The 18808-nt window shown below is 46.9% G+C and overlaps 1 protein-coding gene across 7 annotated transcripts in view; it reads left to right on the top strand.

Annotated features, from left to right (window-relative positions):
• Nucleotides 1–18808, top strand: part of foxp1b (forkhead box P1b) — a 133646-nt gene that overhangs the window by 34644 nt on the left and 80194 nt on the right. The window contains exon 1 of one of the 7 annotated variants that reach the window (XM_035524654.2): nt 1116–1343. The exons of the other annotated variants lie outside the window; for them this stretch is intronic. Coding sequence (XP_035380547.1) covers nt 1340–1343 — 4 coding nt within the window. The 5' untranslated portion in view covers nt 1116–1339. Of the gene's footprint in view, nt 1–1115; nt 1344–18808 lie in introns of those variants that run through there. 7 annotated transcript variants of the gene reach the window in all.

Here is an 18808-nt window from a genome sequence, read left to right as displayed (position 1 = left end):
AATAATTGGCTTGAACAATGGAATGCCTGTGTCCCATCCCCCGCGCCCCCGGCCTTTGAAACGAAACACCCTGTTTATTTTCAGGAGGTCCTGTCTGACTGTCTCTGTCTCTCTCTCTCTCTCTCTCTCTCTCTCTCATTCACACACACACACACACACACACACACACACATTCTCTTGCACTCCATCTCTTGCTCTGTCTCTCTGTTACTCTTTTCTCTTCTTGCTTCTTTCCCCACCCTGCTTTTCTCACTATCTTGCGTTTTCTTTCCCATCTCTCTCTCTCTCTCTCTCTCTCTCTCTCTCTCTCTCTCTCTCTCTCTCTCTCTCCGCTCTAGTGGAATGAGTTCTGCCGTTGACATGGGTGCCGACTGAGCGCGTCAGTTGTTGTCTAAGAAAGTGAGCTAGACTTGGTGTTCTCCGTCGGACAGGAAGACTGGCACTTCCCAGAGAGAGAGAGAGTTGGGGGAAACGGGGTATCAGCTGTCTTTTACAGCGCACTATTATTACGTGGGTCCTGCTTTTCACCTTTCCCTCAGAGTGCTTCCCTCTCCCCCTCCAGGAGACGTCTGAAGGCGCGGGGTTCTCAAACATCAGCGCCTTGCCTCAAAACGGCTACACCACGCTTTTGGAAGAGCACCTAACTAAACATGACGGCATCTAGTTTCTTTGACTTAACCCTAAAACGACGGAAATTTTTCATTTCCGCGACAACAGCTCAAGCACACGAGCCATCGTTCGGAGATTACTCTTAACAGCTAAAAACGGTCCCGTGCGCCTGTTCTCATCCCGAATTAAAAAGGAAGCTTAAAAAAAGGAAATGGTTGACTAATTCACTGGTTGTGTGAGTATTGGCACATGGCTGGGACCACCTGTTGGAGTGGGCATGGCTAACGCTTGTATGGCCCAGCCTACGCAGGCCAGGTAGGAAGCAGCCCAGCAGAGGCCTGACCGGCGCCAGCGCGTCATTTGCAGAGTGTTTGTGTTTATGCAAAGGGATGCCCCCCCCCCTTCCTGCATATTTAATCTTGCACTCGGCCTCTGGCTTTTGTTGCGTTTAGACCATGTGCTTCCAGGCTCTCTGAACAGAGGGGGAGAAGGAGTGGGGGGGGCATCCCATGCGAGCACATGAGAGAGAGAGAGGGTGAGGGTGAGTGTATGGGCAAGTGTGTCCTTCACGCACTGCTATCACCTGTGCTGCGTGGTGCCATGGTGTCACTGGCCATATTTCTGGCAACGCACAGATCAGGGAGAGTTTTGTAGGTGCACAGAGATCAGGGGAGTTTTGTGGGAGCGCGGAGATTGGTGGGTGCGAGCCATAAGATCCCGCCCCGCCTTCATGGGTGAGTTAATGCACTCTTTCTCATTAAAATCTTCCGATCTCTCTGCCTTTCCGACATACTGTAGTGACGTTTGTTGCGTGCACATGAGTGTGTGTGTGCGTGCGCGCGTGTGTATGTATGAGCCTGTGCAGTTCAAACAGTGGGCAGAGCAGGGACATCTTGGCTCACCCTGCAACACTTACTTACTCACATTTTCCCAATCTTTTGCTTTAACTAACGGTGTTAAAATTTGACCGAACTAAAGTGTGGTTGACTCCCTTCTCTTGTCCAATGAGGTCCTAGTTTTATGATGAGCACACATCCATCTTTTTGTTACGGGAGACTGATTTTTTTTTTTCTGTCTCTCTTTCTCTCTCTCTCTCCCCCCCCTCTCTCCTTTTCTCTCCTTCCCTTTCACTTCTTCATTCGCTCTCTGTCCAGGGAAATGGAATCTGTGGGTTATTGATATTAATAGCACAGCACAGAGGGGTAGAGAGATATAGGGAGAGAGAGGGACTCTGAGAGATGGGGAGAGAGAGGAAACATGATCTTGCAGGAGAGAATGGACAGTCAAGGGTGGTTGAAAGCGTGGAGAGGAATTGACCATTAAAAATAGCATTACATAATTGGGCTGTAAGTTCATTCGTTTATGCCAAGACTGAACCGAATTTTACTCATAGGTCTCCACTCTAGGTCTGTTGTTACCGAGAGAGAGAATGAGCCGAACCCTACAGTAACCCTGCCATCTCCCGGTCATTGTCCAAACTGGGGAGGGAGGGGCAAGACCAAAACCATTAGTTTGCTTCCCAAAAAAAAAAAAGCCCAGTTTTTTATTTATCTTTTGGCTGATTTCATTCAACTGTGTTTGGAAAGGTTTGGCGCTCATGATTGGCTTTCCAGACTGAAAGAATGCCCTATTCAGGCATGTTAAAGTCAGAGTGGTGGAAAGAAATGTGATGTCTTGTTTGTTTTGGGATAGGAGCGAAATTCCTCTTCCTTAGTATTAAGGCAGCTGTGTTGTGTGTGTGTGTGTGTGTGTGTGTGTGTGTTTGTGTGTGTGTGTGTGTGTGTGTGTACACGTGTACGCCCATGCCTAAGTGTGTGCATGTCTGGGTGGGTGGTTGTGTGAGTGTGTGTGTGTGTGTGTGTGTGTGTGTGTGTGTGTGTGTGTGTGTGTGTGTGTGTGTGTGCGTACACGTGTATGCCCACGCCTAAGTGTGTGCATGTCTGGGTGGGTGGTTGTGTGAGTGTGTGTGTACTGTGCACTTGGTTCCTGGTTCAGGACGACGGCAGTGCAGGCCCTCTCTGACATTCACCAGACTCCCCCTCTGCCTCTTTCCCGCGCCCCTCTCCCGGGCGACCGGAGCACAGCTTTAATTGGTGTTTGTGTCTGTTTGCGTGTCAGAAAGCCCTGTTGTTTACTGTAAATGTGGGTGTGCGACACAGCACCGGATCGCCGCCAATAGGACTTGAAGAGGGGAAAAATGTTTTATTGAATTTTTGTTTGTTTGATTTTTGAAAAGGAATTTTTTTGAGATGCTGTTGCTCCAGTCATATTGCCTAAGATTTTTTAAAGAGAGAGAAAGTGAGGGACAGAGCAGAGATTGATCTGTGTGTGTGTGTGTGTGTGTGTGTGTGTGTGTGTGTGAGTGATTTCTGTGCAGTCAAGTCAGCCCTTTCAACAGTCCTTTGTAAACAGTTGCGTTTGTCTCATAGTGACTCATGCATTAGATTTTCCTGTATTTCAGTACAGAGACACTGACTTGGAAAGTCACACACCCCAAACACACCCCCCCCCTGCTTTTCTCTCTCTCATTTTTACTGGCTGTCTGTCTGTATTATGTCCCCTCTCTCCCCCGCTGCCTCAGCCAAAGACAGCTCTGTATCTATTGGTCTGTTCGGCATTGTCTAGACCTTCCATGCCCAAGGCTTTCAGCAACCTCCTGCAAACAGGTATCACACTTACTTTTCTACGCAGCTCCTCATGTAATTCAACATGTAGTCCTGCCTGAACGAATGACAAGCGTCCCGCCACCGCTGGGTTTTCGGGGCTACGCCAAGCTAGACAGCTGAAAGCGGAAAGTGGAAAGCTGGCCTCAGCCTAAGGGCCGCATCCCGGTTTTGCATAAATTAATATGCTAACGAGGCCGGCCGGTCCGCTGGCGGACGCCACCAATTTAATGGGCTGGCGCGGCAGCAAATATTCATGCGCCCTTGCGTTGCCTACGATGCGAGGCAGGAGAGCGTCCATTAGAGCGGCTAAAGAGGCTTTTCCTCGTGGGAGGGGGTGGGTGTTAGGGGCGGGACTAGGCATACGCACTGGAGCGTCGGCCTGCCAACCACAGCGTGACCCTTCACCACTTGCATTGTATGAGCATCAGACGGCTAACGTTGGTCCATGTGCCCAATGTGGCTTAAAAAAATTTTAAAAAACGCCAGAGAGACTTTCTACCACATGAGTTGGACTGCACAGGTCTCCATTAAAGATTGTCCATAGTATTGGCACTGGTGGTGCTGTTGGTTGGGTGGGTGTGGGTGTGTGTGTTTCTTCCCCCCACTCCCACATTTCAACTACCGATGTGGAATTATGACCTGAAAGTACTTTTTAGCTCAGGAACAGCTTTTAGCCACAAATACTCATAAACCCCCCCCAACATGATTACATGTTTCTAAGCATCTCAAACACGCTTGTGTCTTGAGGGGCGTGAGTGAGCCCTCACACAGTGAGAGCCCTGCCGTCGTGGATCAGAATGGGACCGGCCCGGTTTCTTCCTGCCCCGACCGCAGGGATCACCTGGCTCGAACCTTCGGCTCACCTGCACACAGGCAGGCCAGACCTGCTCTAGAGCACACTCACTATCTCTTCCGTCTTTGCATAATTTAGACCTCATATGGTGTCTGTTCTTCTGAAGCAAAGGGCAAGATGTGAGTGCCTAGTAATTTCACCTCGTCAGGAATGAATCATAAGGCACACAGTCTTACTCTCTCTCTCTCTCTCTCTCTCTGTCTCTCACTCTCTTGTGCATGCACGCATACACACATACGCATGCATGCATGAACTCTCACACACGAACACACATGCACACACCCCGTTCCCTTCATCTTCCCACTCTCATACCAGCGTTTATCTAGCCGTCTTGCTGACCTTTTCCCCTTCGCACACCCACAGCACCCGATCGTCTCTGCCCCGCCCCCCATGGCGTTTAAAGCACCAAGCTGCTTTAAACCCTGCCATTATGGAGCCGCCACTCTCAGTCCGCACGATTATACGTTTAGTCGTCACTCGCCTCCTGACACGACTCCAAAAACAAACGGTGTCGTTGAAAACTATTGCATCTCCTCTTCCCCCAAACACCCCCTTAACCAAAGTGGTCTTGTGATTAGAAAGAGGGAACATTTGTCTGAATTCAACGGCGAGGCATTTTGGTAAACTCATTTAGCACCCGAAGGCCTTAGCAGGTGATTTGAATTAATGATGTTTAGCTTTTTAAGCCGAAAAGATTCGTCATGTGTCATGCCGCGCTATTGATTTGCGACAGCCGTGCTGATATGTTAATTGAGGCATAATGAATTGGGGGTGGAGGGGGGTGTTGGTATTAGCACGGTATGTCGCAGGAACAAAAGGAGAAATACATATGTTTGCTGCACCCTGTGCGTTCCTCGCTGCCAGGGTGTTTAGCAGGTCATTAATGCTGAAACATGGCCCTCTGGGCTTACCTGCATACCACTTTGCCCGAGATAAACACGATTGCTCGGCCCAAACGCCCGACCACCGTTTTGACTGGCAAATGTAACACTGCACGGCAGGGCTTGGTGAAAGACCTGATTATCACCCCCCCACCCGATATGCTTTAATGCTTTTATTCAAATATCTCCCAGATATTGGCCCATAGTCTCTCTGCAGTTTAGCATAAGAATGGACTTCGGCCGCGTGTGTCCTGTCTGAACTAGAACGCCCCAAGCATCATAATGTAACACCTCCATTTTTTTTCTTTGTATATTTGCACATTTTTCATTTCTACCTGCACAAGGCCCTTAGACTCCCTCTGCTGACTGTTATAAAGTGACGTGGCAGATAAAAGACATTTTCATAATGTTGCATGGAAGTAGATAAGGAAGAGGCGTTGGGGTGAGATAATTGTTCTGTTGTCCATTGTAGTGAGACGGAGGCTGTCCCGGAAGCAGAGCCGGATACACACAGTCTCTACAGCATGACTACATACACACCATCATCTCCTGTGCTGCTTTCTTGGTCTGATGGGTTTTTTTTTTTTCACCTTTCTATCAAACTTAACTACAGTCTCTCTGTTTTTCCTTAAGACACAACAACTCTGGGGCTTTTGTTTTCCAGGCTTTAAGAATCAAAGGAATGCGATTCGCTCCTCTTGGCAAGGTGCGGCGCGACATCGATAATAAAAGACCTCTAGTGCCGTAGCCTGCCCTCCGCGCGTGTGCTTGGAGGCGACGGTGTAGTGCCTCGCCTCACCTCCTGGTAAAGCACCTCCGTCATCCCGGCGGTCGTCCGCTTCTCACCCAGCCGCTGCCTCGCCCCGCCCACTGTCTCATGTGTCCTGAAGCGCTCGCCGCGTTTGCCCCTGATTCCCCCCCCACCCCCAGCCCCAGCGTAGCAAGCAAAGACGACTTCAGGCGAACGAGCCCCTGGAGGAGGTAAACTGAAAATCACTGGTTGGATTCAAGGGATTGGGGAGGAGTAAGGAGAATGCAGGTACTTTGAAGATCTGGCTTAATGAATAACTGGATTTAGGGCAAGTTGCTTGTTTGTGGCTTTTGAGCGGGTGAGGGGCACTGAGGGTGAGTGAGAGGTTGTTTGGGTTTGTCAAAGAATTACTGGCAAAGAGATAAGAAAGTCAAAGCTAATCTGTGTCTGTTCCCAGCTTGTTGCATGTCTGTGTTCTTTTAAGACATAATGAATAGGGTGGTTTCATCAAATTCCAGATTTATTGGTTTTCTGAGATTGTTTTTATTGTGAGTGACCCACTTTTTAGAGAATGCTAGATAACATTGTTTTGAAAAGGTACCAACTGCAAGTCAAGGTGATATACTGACTGTTTACTGTCGTGAGCTGCGCTTGATTGGTTGCAGGTAATGACTCCTTTAACAAAAGACAAGAAGCACGAGTGATGGGTATAAAGGAAGGCCGAGAGCATTTTACATATTGCCTCACGTCTGTGTCTCTAGGCTTTGAACTACTTCTTGTTGGCAGCACTGCAGTGTTTTCCTTTATTTCCATGCCCATTTCCATATGTAATGTGAACAGACTTGAACACAACACTTCTGGAACACTCAGCCTGTCTGTATCAGTCTCCTAAATGCCATGGGCTGAATGATGTGCGCCTTTCACCCATCTCCCCCCCCCATGTTTCAGAATGTAACAGCCCCAGGCAACTGACAAGCTCACTGGAACAAACCAGAAGGGTGAGGCGGGGGAGTTCACACTTCAGGCTTCAGGAGCCCAGGGTGTCCAAAGGGATGGGGTGTGTGTGTGTGTGTATGTGAGTGTGAGTTAAACTGTGTGTCTTTTGTATCCGGGTTCCACCTCATACAGCATAGTGGACAGGGAAGGGACTTCCCATCTTTTCCCATGAGCTCACTCTTAAACACACACTCCACACACCAACATCCTATCCTGGACTACTTTCTCTTCCTATCACTCACTTCTCTCTCTCTGTCCTTTCTTTCTCTCTCTCTCTTTCTCTCACTCCTTTTACTACTTTCAGCCACATAAACATTCTGAAATGCTTTATTCCTCCCTCGCTTTCTCTCTTTCTGTCTGTCTCTCTCTCTCTTACCCTTACCATTTCTCACCAATAAGCTGTCTTAATCATAATTCCCCCCACCTAAGTTCCCTTATCACAGTAAACACCACCAGAAACACCCTCAACAAAAACAAATAGCCCAATCATTTCGGAAGGGTGTGCAGCTCTGGCGTTGGTGGAAAATGCACCTCCGTTCACCTGCCATGTGCAGCCAGAAATCCCAGCGTCATCACCCCTCTGTGTTCTTTTTTCTAACTGGCTGCAGAAGAGACACGAAGCCTTGGCGGCCAGTGCCTCGCACACCCTTCCTATTGCACCTCTCCACCTTGTGTCTCTCCCCCTCATCTCTCTCGTGTGTCTCTCTCTCTCTCTCTCTCTCTCTCTCTCATTTCACCCTCTCTGCTCACTCGGCCAGGAAAAGCACCCTTGCAAAACCAAGAGGGACATTTTGCGAAGAGGTGAGGTGTTGAGGGTGAAGTGGGGATGGGGCAGAATCCCGCCAGGGCTTTCGTGTGGTCGTACATTAGTGCTTTCCCCCATAACCTTGACTTGTGGTTAGAGAAGAGTTCCGATAGTCCAGCAGTAACAGAAACCCCCCTGTTCATTCACAGTTGACTTCATTCTGCCATTCGTCGCGTGTAACCCCCCCCCCCCCCCGCCCCCCCGACAGGCATTGCTCCACTAGCAGTAATCAGTTAGAAGTGTAAGTGTCTGCCTGCTTGTATAACACCCATCAGCTGTGACAAACAGTGTTTGCCTACTGCATGGTTGCCCCCTGTGTAGAAAATCTGGAGTACTTGTGTACATCTGAAAGGTTTCATACCCAGTGATTTACTTCATTTACATGGTTCCCTCCTCCTCACGGCACAGCAACGTCAATTCCCCAAAGTTAAAACCTAATGAAAACTTGCGTATTGATGCCTGGCAGAGCACAGGGATGGATAAGGTGTCATGTAATAGTTCCGTATGCACTTATTGTTTACAGTGGCTTGGTTCAAAAGTGAGCTTGGATTGGGGTGGTGCTGGGATGCCAGACGTCACTGTTGAGCCCTCCGGAAGTGTCGTGGGCTTAATTCAGCGAAATGCAGTCATGTACCTGATGACCTCTGTGAAGAGCTTGCCATGTTGTGGCTGATGGTATGAAGTGAGTGGGCCGGGCACCTATATGACGGTCTAAGAGTTTAACATGAGATATTTGGCATCTTGTTCTGTATATAATTACAATGCACTCAGAAATGCTTTGATCCCTAGGAGTTGGCCTTAAGCATGAGCCCTCTGCCCACTGGATGTACCAACATGCATGATAAATAAATAGCCCTGACTAAAATGCCACTTTGAGGGGTGTGTGTGTGTGTGTGTGTGTGTGTGTGTGTGTGTGTGTGTGTGTGTGTGTGTGTGTGTGGAGAGGGCATTACTAACGGGAAAAGGGGAGTGTTTCTGCAGGCTGCACCATAGTGGCTGTGCTTCCAACACACACTCGAACATGCCATGTCTTGAACATTGGCGTCTACCTGAAATGCAACAGACTTGCAAGCCAAAGAGTTTTTCAATGTGAAAAGAACAACAAACAAATCCACCAATCAGAATCCAGCTGTTTGTTTTGTCTAATTTAATTGTGCTTTTATGAATTTAAGGCACAAGCAAAGACTTTTCATGTAGCGGTGGTTTGTTACGCCTTCTAAATGCCTTTCGAGCATAAATATTCCTGCCCCTCTAATCCTTAGAATCTTGCCTTCAGTATGGATCCTGTCTGCTTGGCGGAACTACGTAAATGAGACATCCGTCGTGGAATGAGATCCATTCCGCTGTTTTCCAGAGGCATGTGGGCAAAGACTAAGCGTAGACCTATCATTTTGGACCTTGTATCAGTGCATGGCTTAATGAATTCCGCCCTCATAGACAAAGGCCCAGACCCAGTCAGGCCGCCATAGGACCGGCCCAAGGTTCCCATGACAGAACCTCACAGCTGCGTCTGGGTGATGGTAAAGTGTAGCTTCAGCCTTTGTCTGACGAGTTGTCACGGGAAAGATGAAAGTGAAATCCATCCTCAAAATAAAAGGGGGGATTAAAAAAAATCCAAAAGGCGAAGGCTGTGAAAGAGTCATATGTCAAACAGTGAGTCGAATAAGCATAGTTTGTCTGGAGACGTGCTCTTTTCTGCTTTCCTTTTCTCTTTCTTTCTTTCTTTCTTTCTTCAACCAACTCTTACCTTGCTGGATGGCTTTCGTTTGGGTTTTGTTACTCGTTTTCCTCAGGTTAGATGTGCACGTCTGTTTGGACTCAAGTAAAGCACGAATCGCATGGGTGAGAAAAGTGACCAAATTAGCACAGCCCAGTGGATTACAAACTACTGCCCAAAATGTTGGAATGAATGAATAAATATTATAAAAATAAATAAATAAATAAATAAATGTGTCTCTTCATTTAGGTTCCCATCACAAGCTCACAGGGTGCAGCCAAATTCAGCATATAATCCATAAAAACTCATTAACTTTGGCATTTGTTATTCTTGAGTTTACATTGGGCATGAAGTGATTTCAACAAATATCATTTTGGCACTCTTCCCCCCCCCCCGCCCCCAACTTCTATTTGAAGAAGCAAAATCCCTTTTAGGGATAAAGCACCTGGACCAGCTGCTTAATGGCATAGACCAAATGTTATGTAAATAAACAGCTTGCATTCGAAGAGGTGTGTGTGTGTGTGTGTGTGTGTGTGTGTGTGTGTGTGTGTGTGTGTGTGTGTGTGTGTGTATGTGGGTGGGGGGTGTGTGCATTATTCTTGAGCTGTTGAAAGGACTGAGTGTCTGAGACAGCATCACGACACGGCTGAAAGTTTGCTAGCGTTCCGCACCCCACTTAAGCATATACGTCATTGCCTTTGGTAACTTGGCCGACTTTTGGAGCAGCCCGACATCAACGATCCTCTTGGGTGTATGTGTGATGATTCTGAAAGTTTCAGATGATTAAACTGTAGATAGAAAGGCAGGCTTTGAGAGAGAGGTTTAGTTTTCTTTGTCCCTTTCCGCTTCAGAGAGCATCTGATGTGTCTAACTGTACTAACTAGGTATTTTAACATTTCTGTGGATGGGCACTTGCTTTCTAGAAGCTCACATTTCAGTCTCGTGAGTTTAGACTTCAAAGAATAAAAGACGAAAACTGTACAAGATCCAAGGAATATGAAGAAAACTAGTACAAGTTCTGTTCTACACGAAACTAAAGCTCCATTTTATTAGGAAGACCTAGAACACTGCCTTTTGTACTTTACTGTGTGAATTGATTCAAATCTTCTCAACTTCTCAACAAAGTACACAGTGAACTCCTGCCTGTTAATGTTCTTTGCCCTTCCTTTTTTGTCATGTAACGAATGGGAGGCGTTTTAAAATATTTAAAATGCTTACTTAATTTCAAGAGTGTTAAAAGACGCCCACGAAGCCGAACCCACTCTGAATTATAGCGAGTGCGTATTCATTCCGAAATGGAAACTAACTTGAGGTGTTGAGCAAAGTCGCTGCAGCGCACGGCACTCGCTCATCATTATTTACTGTGAGTTTGTGCCGACGCTGAAGTCTCGGGCCCCACCCCTCGAGCCCAGAGCTGCTCGAGCCGCCGATCCAAAACGCAGACGACAAACACTATTAGCTGAAGGGGGGGGGGGGGGCACAAACTCCCTCCCATTGCAACTGTGTTATTGTTTACTTTACCATGCACATCCTAATATGGTTACCTCCCTGTCAGAAGGAGCTGAGAGAAAAGGCCAGGAGGCCTTAGATGTCTTAGATGTTTTTATTCATTCTTTTTCATCTCTGCATCCTACATTTTATCAGCGCCTCCTAAATGTCCCCCCCCCCCGTCTCTTTCTGACTTGATCACAAACTCATTTCCCCTCCTTTTTCATGTTCACCCTTTTCTCCTTTCATTCTTTTATAGCTTTACCTTTATTCATATTGGAGGTGGTGATGCTGGTCCCCTCAGCGGTTAAGTACCAAGTTGTATTTTCTGCGGTGTCTCTCAGTAGAGGGTAAGAACTGATGCCTTGTGGCTGACCAAAGCGGTTCAGGCGCACTGTGCTTTCCTAGAGTTGTAGCTCAGCTTTGGCTACACACAGAGGTTTAGTCACAGTTCCCGTCCCCTCTGACCACTCTTAACTCCTATCCAAGCAATTATCCTAATGAATGGTGAGCCGCTCCAGGACATATATTGTGTCTATTTAAAAAAAATAGCTCTCCAAGCTATGTCCTTGCCTTCATGTTAAGCTTAAGGAAGCTGCTTTTCTAGGAATGGTTGTGTTTGGCATGCTTTTTATTCTTCCGGTTTCCTCATTTGATTGTCCCAGAGCAGTTTTATCTTGGTCGTACAAGTGCTGTTAACTTTCCTTTCCTTTTCTTTGTGGCTTGAGGATGTGGCTAGCCTCACCTAGGCTCCACAGTCCTCGTGCCTCTGGTATTTATCCAGATATCTGCAGCTGAATGGCATTCTAGGACACGAGGAATGTGGAAGGTCAATCTCCATAACCTCGGATTTGAATCAAACAGACACTTCATCAGATACCCCCTTATCTTGCAGAGTGATGATGCCCACTCAAAAGTAGGATTATTTTTTTTTAATCTTTTTCCGCTGTTTACTGGACACCGTTTTTTCCTTTTCCTCAAAAAGGTGGATATGTCCAGTAAAGACGTGTTATGCAGATACCAGCTTACAAACCTCTCTTGACATTAAGAAATGTTTTTGGTTTCTTTCCACCAAAAGCCTGTGCATGTGATCTTATGTTGTATTTAATGAAGTACACTATAATATAATGCAAACACATTAATCTTTATTAGTCATTTCCTTTGTTTATTGCATGGTACATGTAATGGGTACCTGCATTTGTTTGATTTCAGCAAGATGGACAGATTTCCTGTACGGTTGTGAATTATTATGAGCAGCTGATGACATTACTGGTCCAGTCACCCAGCAACTGGTTGGACTGGTAGGACCAGGCAGCAAATGTGGTTTCATGAATTGTCCCGTGATTTTTCTCACTTTCAAACCATCTTTGCAAGAGAATGTTAGATAAACTGTTGTCACTTCTCAGTGCGGACAGAGAACAGCCATAAGTAACCTGTATTGATTTTGACATTACAACGTTGTAAGCAATAACCGCAATAACAGCAGCCATAAAAAACACAGCCCTAATTAGACCTTGTTTCACACCATCCATTAGCAAAGGTTCTTTATTCCAGTGATGATACAAAAGTTATCCTTTTTATCCCCCCATCCTGCATGTAAATAACTCGCCCCAGTCTGTGGAGCGTCGGAAAGTCTGAAAGGGTCTGGCTGTGAGAGTCGAGGGCAGTGATGGCGCTCTCCTCTGGGTGCCCTTACTGAACTTGCTGCACTGGTTGATGGCCCATTCCAAGGTCAGCTTCTGAGAATAGCAGCGGGACTTTCTTGTAAACATGTTTATGGCCAGAGATGTGTAAACAGGACAAACGTGAAGGGGCGGGGAGAGGAGGGACCGGTTTAATCTTCATGCCGCTCTCCACGTGGAGACAGACGCGCATGTGGGCACTCGTGCCCAGTGCTCTGCCTCATTGGATAAAAAGTGCCACAACGCTTTTTAGCGCTAAAAGTTGGCAAAGGTGACAATCGGGAGGAAAAGGAGTGGAGAGAAAGGAAAGTGACAAATGAAACGAAGACGTATAGCAGATGGCGCCTGAACGGGAGCCATATTAAAAATAAATTAATGGAACGAAAGCAGGGCACATCTAGGCGAGTGGCGTGGTGAATTTGTTACTGGCTAGCAGGCGTAAAGGTGCATCTCGACTTACTGTCCTTTAATTAGAAGTACGATATTAGCATTTCATAGGGATTTAAACAGAGTAGAGGCTATGGCAGCCAGCACCGCTTTCATTTGGTCCTCTCCCCTGCATGTAATGAGCGCTGTCATTATTTGATGGAGGGGACCCTACGTGAAGGCCTGCGTTGAAAGGCACGTCATTTACATGTTCCTTAGGACTGTGGCATTTAATGGATCCCCCAATGAATAAAATAAAGCACCACTTCTTTAAAATCTGAAGAATCTGCCTCTGATCAAGTGCACAGCTCTGGGCTCGCTGCCGTGGGAGGGTGGACCAGAGGGGGAGTTGGGGAGGGGGTATGTGGGAAGGTGTGGAGGGGGTTGACTCCAGAGTGAAAGTTGAGGAGCCGGGCACAGACAGAGGCAGCCGCGCGCCATAAATTTGGAATGAAATCAATAACGGGAGGGAATTTAAGAGAAAGGCTGAGGATCAAATATAGGAGGATGTATGACATGCAGTCCTTTTTTTTTTTGCCCAGGAAACTTATTAGGGTAAGTTAGTGAGATGAGTTTCAGCCTCTAAAGCTTTAGGATTTGGGGGAGGGCTTTCACCTCTGAGATACCTCTGACAGCCAGTAGTTAGGCGTCGTTATTCAGTGTCATTCTGGGATAGAACCCAGGTGTCATCTCTCTTCTCCCCTTCAAACAGTTGTTTATAATCCCATAGATGTAGCTTTACAACCCCGCCCACCCCTTCCTCTTTGCTTTCTACCTCCAGATCAGGCGTAAAGTGATTGGTGGTTTATTGATGAGCCCCCAGTGTGGCAAGTGTGGGAAATTGCCCCTTTGATCAGAGCAACTTTGAGAAATGGAATCTGAGGGTGTGAAGCATGCTGGCTAAAAGGAATCCTCCTCAACGCACACACACACACACACACACACACACACACAGTTATGTGTTTACATGCATGCACGTTCACCCACACCTCAGCCAGGCCTGTGAGCTTGATTTAGAGAAGCTCCTCGTAGACCACGCCCCCCAACAACAACAACCAAAAAAACACATATTTGTTTTGCCTGTTTTCATTCAGCGTCTACACGCGCCGATTACAGCTCTTCATTAGCGAAAATTGGGTATTTGTTTTAAACTTTAACCAATCACTTTGATATGCTAATTACGGCGTAATTTAATTTGAGTCTCCATAATGATGATGCCATTATTATGGACATAAATGATGCAGTTAAGCAGAGAGTAATCTCATTTGCATACTGTACATGCCAGTAAATTAGCGCGCTTTTTTCCCGCTCGCTTTCAGCTCTAATTTTCCACTCCTCTTCACACGGTCCCTCTCTCCCTCCCCTCCGCCTAATAACAGGGTCTTCCCGTTTGATGTCGAGCGCTCCCGCTACATTCCGCGCCGAAACGTGTAACGTAAAGCGTCCTCGTTAGCGCCCCTGAGTGCGCCTTTAAGAAGCTCGGGATTACTTTTTTTTTCTTCTTCTATTTTTTTTTTTTCTGTAACGTTGTGTTTTTTTAATTATTTTTTTCGTAGTGCGGAAATACCTTTCCCCCTCCCTTTGCCACCCCGAGTCCCTCGTTTTCGTTAGTTTTTTCCCCCCTTTTTTCCTAGCTCTTCTTCCTTCCTTTGTCACCTGCCCGCGTAAAACATAAAAGCCGCCAGAGCGGCTTGCTAGTTAACCGCTACTGCCGTCGGTGTTTTGATCATGAGCGAGCCTGATTGGCTTAAAGAGAGATTCGCGTGCCCGAACATGATTCACGATGGCGGGACTAGCAGGGTGCATATGTTTATTAAATCCCCCTTTACCTTATCACGGTTACAGCAACGGGACCGTAATGTCTTTGCAAAGAATTCCACTGCGGCGGCCTCTTAATTCTACTAATTGATTGTCCTGTCGTCCCCCCCCCCCCCTTCTTTTAACGTCTGCCACGCTGAAAGCAGAACCATGAAGAAGTCGGCGTTTTCTGCAAACACGTCGCCAAGATGAATTATGGCTACTGTCTTGTTTTGTAACGGAGGATAAACACATCTGTTAGGCAGTGGGTTATTTGTGAGACTGAACAAGATCCCGGCGACTTTTTTACAGCTCAGTTCCAGAGGTAGTCGTCCACAGGCTCGCCATTATTTGAAGAAAACGTCCGAGATGACTGGCTAATAATGGCTGAAGGCAAGTGGGAGCCTGTTAGTGCTATACACATGGGCTCCTGTCTTTTCATCCACTGTTAATGCCGTTAGCGCTTTGGGGCGACGCTGTTGCCCTCTAGCTTTCTCTTTTGTCTCCCCATAAAAGCGTGTCCAGCCTGAGAGCACCTGCCGTTTCCTTTTGCATTGTACAGAAGCATCATACAGAAAGTGCAGGTGCGTGTTTTAACTTGACACCAACAACACTCTTGCCCTTCAGCTCCAGAGGCTGCCCCCGCGCCGGTTTGTCGCCCCATCAAGAATATTATTTTCCTGCCAGCCAATTTTCTCTGTTCGCCTCTAATTGGCTCCATAAATCTGGTGGCGTGGAGGGTGAGGGATGTTTCGGTGTCTCCGAGTGTAATCCTCACCCTTATTTACCAATTCATTAAGATTCATTGATGCGGGCTGGGCCGTGAGGAAATGACAGCATAAATCAGGGCTCGGGCATAATGACCCTAATCAGACGAGAATTGTGTGAAATGTCATGATGAACTATGTCCTTGTGTTGGCGCCTACTCTACGTGGTCGACGCGCTTGCTTTATGAGCGTGCGGCGGCTCCCTGACACAGGCCGTATTTAACGCAAAGAAGGAGTTGTTAAAAAAAAAAAAAAAAGAAGCGGATTCCATTAAAGCGTTCGCTGGATTCATGCGAGGTCCTGTCGTGTTTAGCCCGGCCGTGGCCTCGTGCTTCAGTTTAACTGCTTAATAGACGACATGGACGCCCTGACTCTCGCTGTTTTAACCCACTGCATGCATTCTCATTCGTGCTCTCTCTCTACTATGTTGCAATTTAGTCTCTCCCACTGTCAGATAGATAGATGGATGGATAGATAGATATGGGGGGGGGGTTTGAGATTGTTCATCAGCTCTGTAGGCAAAGGGCAATCTCACTGTGATTCCATCTCTGTGTTCTCTGTGCCTGTGCAGTTGTGAGGCTGACCCTGCTGGTATTGCCTCATTTTATCCGGTATCTGCGTTTTCCTGTGGTTAAGGATCTATGTGCTAACATGAGAAATATAGTCATGTTTATAGTCATGTTTCACTGCAGTAATTTTATATCTCTTGAATGTAATCTTTTGGCATTCTGTAAACACTTGCTTTATTTTCACCATGGATACAGTCAAGACCAGCAAATTAATTTGTTTAATAAAGTAATCCATCCACCCCACCCCCCACCCCCCCGCCCACACACAATTGCAATCTCACACACTCTATGTGGACTGCAGCGTGTTTATACCTGAATAGCTAGCCACACACACACACACACACACACACACACACACACACACACACACAAACAAACAGAACAATCAGTCCCATGTTAAACATTAATGTAACTATTCAACACCAGATATCCATCGTAACAAACTGGGAGTCGCGTTTCCGTGTGGTTATTTGTTTATGAAGGTTAATGATTGTGTCTCGCAATCAATAGGCCTCTTTATCTAGCTGTATAACCAAGTCCAAACAACCAGCTAAGAGACAGACACCTGCATTGGGCTGTGGTGTGCTATCAGCCATTTATCAGCCCTGCTTTTCACAAACAGCCCAGGGTTCATTATCATCGGCTTGTAAGCGACAGGGCAGCCCAAGCGTTACGATTCACCGCTGGCCTCAATATCATCGTGTTTACTGTCCTCCAACAGGTGAGCTTCTTACATTTGTTCCTATGCTTCACACAAGATCAAGGTGCATCTACTGTTGTGTTCTTCTTGCTCACTGAGAAACGTTCACACTCATCCTTTATCGCCACACCCCCTCAGTCCCAACTTTTACCATATCAGTATGCTAGCACTCCTGTTAACTTGCTCTCAAGCACAAATCACTCTGTTATATTATTACACTTTTTTTTTTTGTCAAATTCATTTTTGAAATGCCATTTGGCACCAGAGCTGTACGGCTGGGCTGTTTACCCCTCAAGACAATGTTGCTAATGTGTTCCCACTGAAGCGCTGGTCTTACGGTGTTAATTAGACAAAGTTCATAGCAGTTGAACTCTCCTTCCCAAGTGCAGTCGACACACTTCTTCTCCCCAAAAAATCCAGCTGCATTACCCATGGGACTATGAATTTCATGGAGCAATGATTAAAAATATATGGCACACTTTTAAATAATGTTAAAAACAATAAGCACTATGCGTGATCGCTGAGGAGGCCCGATTTGGCAGGCTGTGTTTTTCTTTTGCACGCACATGTTCGTTTGATGACTCTAATTTGTTGGGCAGGTTTTGGGGTTGTTGGCTGGGGCCTTGGTTTTTCTCCCAGAATGCACCGCAAGCATAGGCCCTGCTCTGTGCCGAGGGCCCAGGTCTTCTGCGCTAGCGTGGAGTGGTTGTCGGGTGACAACGATCAAAGTCGCTTGAAGGAGAGTCGCTCAGGAATATGCTGTAACCCACCTGCGACTTGAGCTCCACATCCCTGAATTACCCATTCCATTCTGGTAGCATGCCATTAAAACTCATTAGTCCCTCTTATTTACCTCAGTCTCTGTTGGCTGTTGTGCTAAAAATACCATGGCCTGCCTTACTTTGCTATGTTCCATTATTGTCTACCCACAATGGGTCTCTTTCACTTTTGCGCTCTCTCTCACTGCCTGTCTATCTCTCTTTCCGTCTCTCTCTCTCTCTCTCTCTCTCTCTCTCTCTCTCTTTCTCGCTCACACTCCGTGTATGGCACAGCATGGATTTTATGCTAAGAAGGAAGAAACTGCCTCGCGCATCTGCTGAAATTATGTATCTATTTAGCCTCTCCCCTGGAGTTGTCTGCCTTCCTCAAGCTCGTTTTCCATGAGCTTGTAGCGTGGTAATAGGTTTGTATTTATATGAATCACCCCGCTCGGCGGTACAGGATGTCGCGGCCCTGGTTTTGTGCCGACGCGCCACTAATACGTTTGAGTCGAGATTTCACGCATGAGGATCCTATTACGCTGCTCTCAATGTGAAATAAATATGTGTTTGGTACCTTAGCTCATCCGTCTCTTGCCTCTTCAGAATGCACATAAATGGATTTGGAGGGCCTAAATGAAATGAGCGGGCGGGGTTGGGGGTTGGGGTGGGTAGGAGTGGGAGACGACCAAGCACGGAATAGGGAGTGAAAAAAATTCATGCGTAGAGCGATTTAGCTAGACGTTGTTCTCTACAAAAAACATGTAGCGCTTGCTATAATGTCAGTGCAGTTCCAAGGATCTACAGTTATAAGATTTTATAAGGCACTATGTCAGCTTATTACTCAGTTCATCAAGCATTCAGTGGCCTTTCACACTTTTCAGTTCTCCGGTTCGGAATTAGCTGGAAGACCAGGTTCCACATCACTCGGAGCAGCTTTGCGAGCCTTTGTGGATGTATTTCATCCCATCTCCTCAACGACTGGCCTACCAGTGGGAATTTATTTTGTCTGTTTCCAAACCCATTGCTTCATGGAGTCAGTCATGGCTCAAGAGTCCACATATGCACAGTAGATATTTCCTGGGACCAGTTACTGAATAAAACATGCTGGTAATGTTTAACGCATTGAACCCTGCTATATCGTTTTTGGAGTGGTAAACAAGGCTAGTGCTCATCTTGGCTTTCCTTGAACCAAGTGTGACTCGGGTGAAGGAGGTTTGGGAGGCCCTCACTAGGCCCCACGGTGGGGGGAGCGATCGCTCTGGCCTGGTTCCCATCGGTGCTGCTTGCCAGCAGCTGGGCTTCGCCACTGTTAATGCCTCTTCAAATGTCAGGAGAACGAC

This window comes from Electrophorus electricus, chromosome 7, assembly GCF_041902795.1.
Source record: "Electrophorus electricus isolate QZ-2024a chromosome 7, ASM4190279v1, whole genome shotgun sequence".
In the NCBI taxonomy this organism is placed as follows: domain Eukaryota; kingdom Metazoa; phylum Chordata; class Actinopteri; order Gymnotiformes; family Gymnotidae; genus Electrophorus; species Electrophorus electricus.
The sequence above is the reverse complement of the archived record's forward strand: the minus strand, read 5'-3'. Positions and strand labels throughout refer to the sequence as shown.